The sequence below is a fragment of the Rhinolophus ferrumequinum genome, chromosome 21 (genome assembly GCF_004115265.2).
Source record: "Rhinolophus ferrumequinum isolate MPI-CBG mRhiFer1 chromosome 21, mRhiFer1_v1.p, whole genome shotgun sequence".
NCBI classification, from domain to species: Eukaryota; Metazoa; Chordata; class Mammalia; order Chiroptera; family Rhinolophidae; genus Rhinolophus; species Rhinolophus ferrumequinum.
The window spans coordinates 26,392,104-26,404,994 of record NC_046304.1 but is presented as its reverse complement, the minus strand read 5'-3'; the positions used below and the strand labels follow the sequence as shown (position 1 = coordinate 26,404,994).

General features: G+C 34.0%; 1 protein-coding gene across 1 annotated transcript in view; it reads left to right on the top strand.

The window, feature by feature from the left end:
• The window catches only part of VMP1 (vacuole membrane protein 1), a 107,159-nt gene that overhangs the window by 13,189 nt on the left and 81,079 nt on the right, over positions 1-12,891 (top strand). Inside the window, exons 3-5 of the mRNA XM_033090200.1 lie at positions 2,276-2,411; positions 3,701-3,791; positions 5,201-5,311. Coding sequence (XP_032946091.1) covers positions 2,276-2,411; positions 3,701-3,791; positions 5,201-5,311 — 338 coding nt within the window. The remainder of the gene's footprint in view (positions 1-2,275; positions 2,412-3,700; positions 3,792-5,200; positions 5,312-12,891) is intronic.

Below are 12,891 nucleotides of genomic sequence, written 5' to 3'. Positions count from 1 at the left end.
CTACGAATTTAAGTAATATCCTTTTCATTGGAATAAAATAGAAATATCTAATATTTATTATTTTAATAAAATAATGTTTTACATAATATAAGGCATATAAGCTTCTCACATATCTTATATAAGATTAATTATCTTTTGTTTACTCTTCACAGTAAATCAAATTATGGGTCACGGCCTATAAGGTGATTTTTCACAATGATAGCAGAAGTAGCCTGGCCATAGTCACGTTACTTGTTAATCTTACAAGTATAAGTATTTATTTGGTGCTCAATTTTGTCATCAAATTTATGACTTTAGAAGTAGATTATAAATTTACTTATACCAATCCTAAAATCACAATTATAAAAAAACTCTGAATGTGATTATTGTGAATTTATTTAAAAATTTTAGTTTGAGACAAATAAATTTATATTTTAACTAAATTTGTAATTTATGGTAAATTTCCCTATATTCATGCATTTATCCTGAGAATTACAGGTTTTATTTATATAGATAGTCTAAGTAGGAACTTTCCTTTATGTGGTTAAAGGGAAATGAAAGGTTTTCCTTTTCTGTTAATTGTAATGATTTTCTTTTTAACTTCTAAATTGTTTGGCATCTCAAACACATTTGGCATACTCAAATAGGTAATAAATACTCTTTCGTGATACCTATCATAGAAATCTTCTATTGGAAGAAGTGTGATCTACCTGAAATAGTCGTTTCCATCTGTTTGTTTTGATAACTACATCGCCTTGCAGAACGCATTTTGCAGCATTTATCTGATTTCTGGTTTATTCTGGTTGCTGATAAGTTTTGCATTATTTCACTTAGTTTCAGGATTCAGAGACAAGTTGCGTATGTCATAATCTCTTCCCATTAGTAGCTTTTACATGTTTTTTCCCTTTTCTTCAGCAAGCACATACGTTTATATATTCTTTCCCTACTGCCCACCCCCTTGGTATTAAAATTAATGTTAATATGACACACTCCTCTTCATGGGGTTTTTTGTTTGTTTTTTTACTTAATATTTCCTAGAGATTGTGCTATAACTAGACAAAGAATTTATTCTTTATAATGGCTGTTTAGTATTCCCTTGTATGTATGTACCATAGTTTAATGACTCCTCTGTCCTCTATTGGTAACATTTAAATTGATTATAATCTTTTGCTAGGACAAATAATGCTGCATTGAACAAGCTTGTGCAAGTCATTTCACCTTATACTTACTCATTCTTAGAAATGGAATTACTGGATTACAGGGTACAGTAGTCTGCCTTTATCCGTGGGGATACATCCCAAGAGCCCCAGTGGATGCCCAAAACCCTGGATAGTACCGAACCCTGTATATACTATGTTTCTTCCACACGTGCATACACTTTATGGCAAATCCGAATTGCTACCATTACTACTCTTGTGCTTGGGGTCCATTATCAAATAATAGAAGGATTAATTGAACACAGCACTGCGATACCACAATAGTCCATCTGATAATCAAGACAGTTACTAAATGACTAATGGGTGGGTAGTGGATACAGCATGAAGACGCTGGACTAAAGGATGATTCACGTCTCAGGTGGGATGAAGCAGTTGGCGTGAGATTTTATCATGTTAATCAGAGCAGTGCATAATTTAAAACTTACTTATTTCTGGAATTACTTATTTCTGGAATTTTTCATTTAATATCAGACCAAGGTTGATCGTGGGTAGTGAACTGCATATAAGTGGGGACTATTCTACGTGCATTTGTAATTTCGATAGATGATGACAATAATAATTAACCTTAATTGTGCACTTACTGTCAGACTTCTGAGAGCTTTACATATATTAACTCATTTAACCTTTATGATGGCCCTAAGAAGTCAGTACTATTTTTGTCTTCATTTTAGAGAAGAGAAAACTGAAGCATCGAAAGGTTAACTAACTTGCCCAAAGTCATGTGACCAGTAGGTGGCAAGAACCAGAATTTGGAACTAAGTAGTTTGCCTTTACAGTGTTTTAGCTCCAAACAGCTTTGCTGCACAAAACGATGCTAAATTGCCCTTCACAGAAAGTAGAATAATTTAACATTCCAGTGACGTACAAGAAGAGAAACTTGTGTCCTGACAATGAAATAATTGCATAAACAATGGTAGGAGTAGAGTAGAAAAACCTAGCCCATTGTCACAATGTGAACTACATTGTTTTTTGAGGTTTATATTCATTCTTTCAAATATGGGATGGGAAGGTAGATGAGTTTTGAAAGTGATTGGAAAAAGTGACCATTTTGTTTTATCTTCTGCACTAATGTTTTTCAGACCCCTCTTCAATGAATGAAAAGAAGAGGCGGGATCGGGAAGAGAGGCAGAATATTGTCCTGTGGAGACAGCCACTCGTTACCTTGCAGTATTTTTCTCTGGAACTCCTAGTAATCTTGAAGGAATGGACCTCGAAGTAAAGAATCTTCCATTACCTTTTATATAAACCTTATTTACTAATTTTTGAAATTTTCAACAGTCTCCTAGTCTCTGCCACCTGGTCTATCAAAATGGATTAATTAAATTTAGACTGTTATGGGAACATGTATTTTCCTTTCTATAGTTTGAAGAAATAAATTAAGGGAACATACAGTTATTTGCTCACTGGATTATTTACAGTTGATCACTGTCTCAGGTTAAATCTTTTATGCAAAGGAGAACACTGAAAACGAGATTTTTTTTTCTTCTGGCTTTACCTTCAGGAGAATTCAACACTGTGTATATTACTGTGTTTCCCCGAAAATAAGACCTGACCAGACAGTCAGCTCTAATTCGTCTTTTGGAGCAAAAATTAATATAAGACCAGGTATTATGTTATGTTATGTTATATTATATTATATTACATTGTATCATACATATCATATTATATTATATTATAAGACCTGGTCTTATAGTAAAATAAGACTGAGCCTTATATTAATTTTTGCTCCAAAAGACACAGTAGAGCTGATTGTCTGGCTAGGTCTTATTTTTGGGGAAACAAGGTAGATACATTGATTCTTTAGTAGGACAAGGTTCAGGAGACGTGGCACTTTTACTGATAGTTTGAGCCAATGAGAAAGGGCTCTGCCAAAGAAATATGTTCTATCTTTAAATTTAGTATACTTGTAAGCCTTATTTCAGTATCATAAAAAGCAAGTTGAACTTTGGTATGCCTTATCATTGTCTGGCTTGTTGTTCCAAGTTATTATCTGAAATATTCTGCATTTTTCTGTATTTACAGTTTATAAAACATTTTGTAACATTTTTCAATTAGTTTGATCCTTAAAGCAACTCCACAAAGAAGGTAAAACAAGTATATGATTATTATGATATTAAAAACAAGAAACAGAATCAGATTGGTTAAGTGTCTTACTCAAAGTACAGTATTTAAGGGACTCTGACCCAAGTCTTCTGATTTGAAGGCCAGTGCTCTATTATATTATAACGTCTCTCCCAATTAGAAGTTGGGTGTAAACAAGATCATTCTTTGGATAAGGGAAAGGCTACCATGGGGTTTATGATAAGAAATTGGCCATCTTCCCTTGACCCACCTCAGTCCTCCAAGAGACCATGTGTTTAAGGACAAAAGAGCTCATCCCAGAAAGAACTGATTGTATAGCTGAGCTAAATAACCTAATTGCTTCAAACAAGCAATTGTTTTGAGAACGATGAATCCTGAAAAATGAGACATTTCATTTATTTTTTTTTAAATATGTTTTTAAGATTATGGCATCGTCAAAACATTGTGGTGTGTTTTTTACTGCTGCTTGCTGTGCTTATAGCTACGTATTATGTCGAAGGAGCACATCAACAGGTAAGAGGCTCAGCAACTCTGCTTCTATTCTGTGCCTTCCCTAATCCCAGACAGTTTCAGAATTGGGACTATTGTGGATTTCGTAGACTTTCTACCCTCTACAATATTTAGACTTGGTTTTATTTTTTAAATTTATCTCATAACTGACATCTTAATGTCTTACTTTTAAGGCCAGATATTAAAAATATTCTTGTAGTTCATGGCTGCTCAGCATTTATATTTGGTATTTGTCATTTCTTTTTACCCTTCAAGGATTTAACTTTCCTGAAGTGTTTAGTCAAAGCAGGACAAATTCTTGACTTACTACCAAAATTGTCATATTTTCCTTAATACACTCCTGTGATCCATCCAAACAGATATACTCATCCTGAAGGTTAGGTTTTATATATATAAAAAGGGAAGTTCATTTGCCTATAGTCAGCATAACTGAAGGGAAAAAGGGACATTTTGTTAAAATAGCAAAACATTAATGTATTCTAATAGGATAATGTTCTAAAATGACATCATTTCATATTTTAAAGCAGTTTACCTCTAATCTCAGAGAAGTTTTTATAGTTTTAAATGCATTTCTTTTAAATATAGAGGGTGCCAAAAAAATGTATATGCATTTTAATAAAGGAAAAAACTATTAAAATTATGATGCTTAATATATACCAATAACAGAAGATGAATGGAAGTCATGTTTGACTTCTGCAATTACAAGAGGTGCTCAAAATGGTTACCATCAGCGTCCAGACACTTCTGATTACGGCGAAGTACTGCTTGAGCAACATTGACCAAAGTGTCCCCTTGTATACATTTTTTGGCACTCCTGGTATTTTACAGAAATCTGTGTGTGCTACTAAGATTTTGCAGGAACTGGCTTGATGAATTTACTTGCCAGTGTGGGAATCTAGACTCTAAAGTCTGGTATTCTTTCAACAAGTCCATATCCCAGTGGACTTTAGTTTGCTCTTGTTTGAAAAGCATCTTGGTCTTAAATATACAAAAATAATTTGATTCTCATTTTTTACTTGGATAAATAAGAATACATTCTCGTCACATATATAAATAGCTGCCCCCCTCTTACCACTGTGTATTATTATCATTCTTAAAGTTTTTGTAACTTTTAAATATCTTTAAAATTTTTATTCTTATATTTATCTTATTAGTAATTTGCATTTTTCCTATAAATGTCATTGCAATAGTAGGTCTAGAAACGAGCTTTATTTGAATGAGACCAATTTTTTGCCATCTCTGCTATCGCTTACTGAAGGAATTAGGCCTTTTCAAAAGGCTTTTAATCTTAATACTTTTTGCCTATTGGACACTTAGTTGGTTTACCTTATTTTGGTTGTAGTTGATAAGTATTATATTTCTGTTTAAGAATTCTGGTTTTGTTTTTTCACCTCATCCCTTTTGTTTTCCAGTATGTGCAACGTATAGAGAAACAGTTTCTTTTGTATGCCTACTGGATAGGCTTAGGAATTTTGTCTTCTGTTGGGCTTGGAACAGGGCTGCACACCTTTCTGCTTTATCTGGTAAGAATAACTTTTAATAAGCAAGTTTGAAAGAGATTATGTTTTAATTAGTCCTTTTATTTCAGATTTTTATTTGATTACCTTTGTGTTTTAGAAGCATTCTAATCCGCAAACCAGTGCTTTAAGTTTGACTTAGAATTCTGTTTTGTTTTTCCTTTGGTTGAGGATTTAAAAAAAAGGGGGACAAATCCCTTAGGCAAATGAGATTTTGTTTCCTTAAATTAATTCAGCCAGGAAATGTTTTTTTCTTTCCAGATTTTGGAATAATGGTTCTCTTGCTTATGCAAATGTCATTTTAATAATTTAAACACACAAAATTCCATGTAAGGCTTAGAATTAATTTGGACAGTTTACTTTCTCTGTTAAACAGAAAACGAGAAACAGGGTCTTCTCTCATATCCTCAAACACTATGTACACACCTGAATAGTTATTTTGGTATTCTTATTGAATGTAGTTGATGAAGTATTATATATATAGAAGTAAATGCTTTCTTTCTTTTTTTGGGGGGGGTGTGGGGAACGGGGAACAGGACTTTATTGGGGAACAGTGTGTACTTCCAGGACTTTTTTTTTTTCCCCCAGGTCAAGTTGTTGTCCTTTCAGTCTTAGTTATGGAGGGTACCATTCAGCTTCAAGTTGTTTAGTTGTGGAGGGCGCAGCTCAGCTTCAGGTCCAGTTGCCATTGCTAGTTGCAGGGGGTGCAGCCCACCATCCCTTGCGAGAGTCGAACTGTCAACCTTGTGGTTGAAAGGATGCGCTCTAACCAACTAAGCCATTTGGGAGCTCAGAGGCAGCTCAGCTCAAGGTGCCGTGTTCAATCTTAGTTGCAGGGGGCGGAGCCCACCATTCCTTGATGGACTCGAGGAATTGAACTGGCAACCTTGTGGTTGAGAGCCCACTGGCCCATGATTGAACCAGCAGTCTTCGGAGTGAGGAGCATGGAGTTCTAACCACCTGAGCCACCGGGCCAGCCCATAAATGCTTTCTTAAATCCTTTTAAACCAAAGTATAAAATCTATTCCTCCTAGAAAATATTTTTTTGCTTACTTGAAATTAGAGAGATAAAAAATAGGTTTTCTTTTTTTTTTATTTTTTATTTTTTATTTTTTTAAAGATAGGTTTTCCTTTGGACATTGACAAATATACTGAAATAATAGCAGAGCTAGGACCAGGGCGTGAGATAAGGATGACATTTAGGGCACAGAATTTAAATAGGTACTTTCAGGGTCATGTAAGTATGGGGTTGATGAGTGAGCGTCTCATTGAATTTTGTGCCCTGGATGACTCTCTTTGTTTCATGCTATTCCTGTGCTTGAATACATTGTGAGCAATTTCATATTTGAAAACAGCTTGATCTTGATTGAGGAAAAACAGGTGAAATGTTGTCACAGCAGTACTGACTACTGAATAAAGTTGAACACTGCAAACGCTTCCAATCTGTGTTCTTCAATAGAGATTGCTACTCCAGATTAAGGAACTCATTTGTAGCCTTGTATTAATTTGGAAGTATCTGACAAGTAACAGATTCTGCTGAACCTTAAAAGGGATTTTAATAAAGATTATAAATTGCACAAAAAGTTAGAATAAAGAAATATGAAACATGGAAGTTTCTTCATATCCATGAGAAACCTTTATAAAATGACATTTATAAAATGTCTTGATGTGAAATCATTTTTGGTTTAGTTCTGTTGATTCGTGTGTCCAGTAAAGGATTTAGGAACATACAGATAAGCATTTGTTACAAAATTCATTTGAGTGAAATAATCAAGTCTTTGCTTCCATAAATTAGGTAGTTATTTCTTCCCTTGATCAGAGTGCAGGTTTAATGGAGTGCGGTTAGACTTTTCACAAGTTCAGAAGGAATTCTTCAAGAGCTATTTGAAGGGTATCACTCTCTCACTATACTCAGTACTACATACTGGGTGTGCCAAAAAAATGTATGCCAAGTGGGCACTTTGGTCAGTGTTGCTCAAGCAGTAGTTTGCCGTAATCAGAAGTGTCTGGACGCTGACGGTAACCACTTTGAGCACCTCTTGTAATTGCAGAAGTCAAACGTGACTTGTATTCATCTTCTGTTATCAGTATATATATTATTACAATTTCAATAGTTTTTTCTTTTCTTTAAATGTGTATACATTTTTTTGGCACCCTCTGTATATTATATGAGTTCAGCAGGTATGAAAATATAATCAAGAAACATCTGAAACTATTGCATTATACATAAAAGCTATACAAAAGCTTTGTAGTGTTATCACTGCTGACAGTAAACTGGTCTAGGGTCGATCAGGCCACTTTTTCAGCATTAGGTAAATTTGATATTTGTTTTTTTGTAAGCATTTAGAATTATTTTAAATGTTCTAAAATTAAATACAAGTAAAGTAACTAGATCTTCATTTTATTAATATATAATTCTGGCTCTTAAGTGGGAGATAGATTGAAGGTAGGAGAGGGATGAGTAATTATGACAATCCTTCTGAGAAACACAGGCTTCCATGGGGGTGGCAGGGAGTATGGAGAGGAAGGGGTATTTCCACAAAAGAATTTGCTGAGAGAAGTCAAGCAGAATGAAAACAAGATGACGGCTGGCCCTTACTACAATCTTTCTTGGACAACTCTTGGGGTTCTGTGGGTCCCACGTGGGCAGTGACTGGCATCATTGTGCTCTGTGTCTTTCGCTGAGTGGTCTCAGGCTCAGCACTGGTGCCAGTCTGAATCTGCATTAATCTTGTGAACACCACTCGCCCCACCCTGGGACTCCCTGAGACCCTGCTTCACCCAACTTTGTACCACCTGACTCTTTCAGCGGCAGAACCTTAATCCTAAAGTTTTTATGGAACCATAAAAGACTCTGAATAGCTTTAGGATTTTTTACATAGATAATCATCTCATCTGCAAATAAAGACTTTACTTTTATTTCTTCTTTCTTACTTTGTATATCCTTTCATTTCTTTTTTTTGTATTACTGCGTTACCTTGGCCTTCTAGTATGATGTTGAATAGGAGTAGTGATTGGGCCATCCTGCCTTGTTCTCAGTCTTAGTGGAAAAGCCTGTGGTTTCTCACCATTAAGTGTCGTGTTAGCTGTGTGTTTCTTGCAGATTCCTTCATCAAGTTAACGGAACGTACTTCTAGTCCTTGTTTGCTGAAATTTTTTTTATCATGAATCGGTGTTGATTTTGTCAAAAGAACACGTTTTTAGACAATAGTGATCAGAAATGGATGGAAGGCCAATATAGCAAACAAATTCAGTATGTAAAGACTTGGGGAGCAATATATAAATGTTAAATGGTAAGACACTCAGCATATGCCATTTCCATTTGACCAGATTGTCTTTAGTTCTTAGATCTTTTCATTTAGACATAGCCTTTCCTTCCAGGATTCCCTAGGTGTAACAGGAAGAATGAAGAAACATGAGCATTTACAAAAAATAATTTTCAGAGAAGGCAAACAAAAGGGAAACGAAATGTCACTGGTCTTTGTTTTTCAATTGCCTGGTTGGAATGGAAGTTAGATTGCAGGGAGTTAACTAGTATTATTACTACTACTAACAACAGCAATCATTATCATCGTCATTATCATCAAAGTAATACTAGCTGAAGTCAGTTCTTTTTTACCTATATTTGATGTTCATTTTTGTGGTATCCATACCTGTGGGGAACCCCATCCTATTGACCTCCAGCCATATGATTTGCTTTGATCAACAAAATGTCAACATAAGTGATAGGTGTTGCTTCCTGGCTGAAGGCTCAAGATTTGTCATACTCTCTTTCATCTACCTGTTGTGTCAAGATGGAGCCTGAGTCTTTGACTATGATGAGCTGATTCCATTTGCCGGCATGTGATGGATACGTAGAGTAAGCTACTGAGATTTTGGGGTTGTTATTGTAACCTATCTTGACTGCTAGACTAGTTAACATTTATTAAATATTTACTATGTGCTGGACTCTGTGCTCAGCACTTTACATGAATTATCTCATGTAGTCCTCCAAAGAGCCAAGATAGTCAATAACCAGTAGAGTAGCAAATGCATAATAAAAAATTTAATAAGTATAGACTATCCACTTGTGAACTTTGGCAGTTATAGAATAGAGAAAAATAGCCAGGAAACCAGAGGCAAAGTGGAATTAAATAAAGGTTTAAAAACTTGATCTGTGTTATTATTTAAGAAACTATTCCAAGTAATTGGGTTCAATTGTAAAAACTTAACATTTTTTTGGTGCTAGATGGTTGACAGGGTTATCCTTATAGATCACCATTCCTTTTGTTTTGTATCTGTGAAATGTGATTGTGTTTGGAAAGTCCTAAGTATACCTTCTTTCTTTTATGAGGCTTTACATAATCCTCACTTGGGAAGAGGTGATGTTAACATTTTCATGTCATACACTTTTGAGCCAATGAAATAGGCACCGTTACCACGTACTCATATAACTCCTCAGTCAAGAAAACAAGTGACCATGTTAGGAGAGTAGCCTGGTCAGAAATAGAACCTTCCTTTTGACAATAATTTGCAGCAAAATAGGTGAAAAAGAAACCAAGTTTAAGAAAGGGAAAATATTTAATTCATTCTTCATCGTGGTTCTCCTTCCTGGAACTCATGGCTTAAAACTGAAATAGGAAAATTTTTCCCAAGTAAACAGAATTTCCCAATTAGGTTCTTGCCAGTATGGAAGTTACATCTTTTGGAAGTATCATTTAGTTAATGACAACTCATTGTACAACTAAACGCTGATCTAAAAGTGTTGCTGTATTTCCAAAAATATTATATACCTGTATATCTGTCTTTAAAATGGAAAAGTTGTCTTGATTTTTTTTAAGTCTATCAATAAAAAATTTCACTTATATTTTTAGACATATTTGAAAAGTTATACAACTTAAATCCAGATGTCCTGGAAGTCCTCATCATTTGTTCAAACATTAGAAGTAAGAGTAGTTGTTTGACCTACATTAAATTTAATGAAAGTCAACAAGGATAAATGACTAGTTTGGGCCAGCATCAAATTTTGTAAATTGATTTGAGAACAGTGGAAATCTCGTAATTTGCAGAGAACAGGTATCTAGCCACAAAGGAAAAATTAGGTACTGTTTATGCAGTAATAGTGATTACTAACCAGAGAGGAAGAGATGAAGGGAAAAGTAAATGGATTCCTTCTCAAGGCTCAAGGGCAATTAGTTGGGCCTCTAGGTTACTTCCATTAATTTTAATAGTCAACAGATGAGCTTCAGGAAGTCTGTTAATTCCCTGAAATACTATACATGGTGTTATGTGTCTTTGGAAATATGTATCTTTCTGACAAACAGGACCTGTTAGGTTGGTGCAAAATTGCAGTTTTTGCAATTGTTTTTAACCTTTTAAACTGCAATTACTTTTACACCAATCTAGTATTTAGATTCTCTAGAGACTAACCCATAAGAGGTTAAGAATCAACTTTTTTCCAAGTATGTCTATGTTTCACTACCACTAGGTGGCATTGCCAGTACAACCAATATACTGTACTGTGTTTGCAAGTTCTATTCTGGAAAAATATACTCTCAAACAGCTCTTATACTTAAATTAGAAGGATATTCTATTATTTAGCTGTAATAATGCCCACATACTAATACCAGTTAATGCATATGAGTGGAAATATTTTCTTAATAGTTTTCCATGTACATTGGTTACTTTAACAGTTAGCAGTCAGCCTTTCTTCCCATTGTAACATATATATTCACATGTAGGACATGCTCCCATGGCATGCCCAATTTCAGAAATAATGCCATAATTTCATCCTTTTCTTTACTATGCAAGAATATACAAGTGATTGAAGGTAATTTTGTTACGGGACTGCAATCTTTCATCCCTATCATGAGAGGTAAGCATATTCAGAGTCAAAAGGCTGGGTTTAAATGCCCGGCCAAATATTACTAACTGTAAAGATTTGTTAAATTTATTAATTTTTAAACCTCAGTTTATTCAACTGTAAATGGAAATTACAATATGTATGCATTCTTAATAAAAGATTCAATTCACCAGAAAGATGTAACAGTTCTAAATTTGTTTTTATCTAATATACTCAACATGTGAAAAGCAAAACTTGGTAGAACTACAAAGAGGAAGGGATAATTTCCATTAACTTCGAGAATTACTAGGGGAGTGTAGTATAGTTATTGGATATAAGGTCAACATATACAGAACAATTGTATTTCTATATATTATAGTAAACATTTAGAGACTGAAATTTTTTAGAATTTACCATTTATAATATTTTTAAAAGCAAAATTCTAGGAATAAATCTAATGAAAGATGTGCTTGGCCTCTACATAAAGTTTTAAAATATTATTGGAAGCAAAAAGATCTAGATAAAAGAAGGGATATATCAAAACAGCCTTATGGCACATATTATTATCATTTCCATTTATAGTTGAATAAACTGAGGTTTAAAAATTAATAAATTTAATAAGTACGTGTACACTTTACAGCTCAGTAGCTAGTATATATAAGATACTCAATAAATGATAATTGATATTATGATTATTATTATTCTTACTCTGACTTTTAAAAGCAACCATTATTATAATTTACATGCTTTAGCCATTTTTACAAAATTATAAGCAACATTTCCCACAATTGATTTTAATGTATCAGTATGTCATAGGATAGTTGAAAATCACTGATCATTTCCATTTCTAGTGATGATAGATTAGACACTTTGGATGAACTCTCTCATGAAACTGTCATAAAAAGTTGATACAATTTAAAAACATCTGTTTAAAGGCATCATAGAGATTAAAAAAAAAAAGTAAAGAATTACAAGGTCAACATCTGTGTAAAAGAGGAAACCTAGAGAGGTGAGACTGGCCAAGGATATGCCCTGATAAACCCACAGGCTTTAGATAAGCCCTAAGAGATCACACATTGAATGTAAGGAACTAGATATATATCAGCTCTTCTGGAGACTGAAGTTCAGGCTTAAGTCTTAAGTCTGGAGGATATATCATGTTCATGAATTATAGGACAGAATATTGTAAGGCTGTTCTTCCTGGTTTTATCTACAGAATCAGTGCAATATCAGTCAAAATTGAGTAGGTATTTTTGTGGGAATTGACAAACAAGATTTTTTTCATTACAGCGGCTTTAGGGTTGATAACCAATAGGGTGTGTCCCTCTACTGTGTGTTTCTGTTTCTTGATCTGGATAGAGGATACCTGTGTCTGTAATAATTCATTAAGATGTATGCATTATATATTTTGCCATATGTGCTATATTTAAATAAATATTCTATTTTAGTACATCTCTTTTGGTTTAGAATTTTATAGTCTTTTTTGCCTTAAGTACATCTGAGTAATGTCTGCTGTAATTGTTTTAAATTGGCATCGAACTGCTTCCTAAAAACAGAAATGTTACATTAACATTAATTTTTCTGAGACTTTCTCAAACTAGGACTAAGAACAATGAGCTGTCTTACATATCCTCAAAAAATTGAGTTCTTTCATAAGATCATCACTGTAGTAATTCATTTTAAGTTCACTTCAAAAAACTTGAACGTTCACTCTGTGTAAAACACTCTGAAATACTACGTGAATTACAATAGGAATTGGACACAT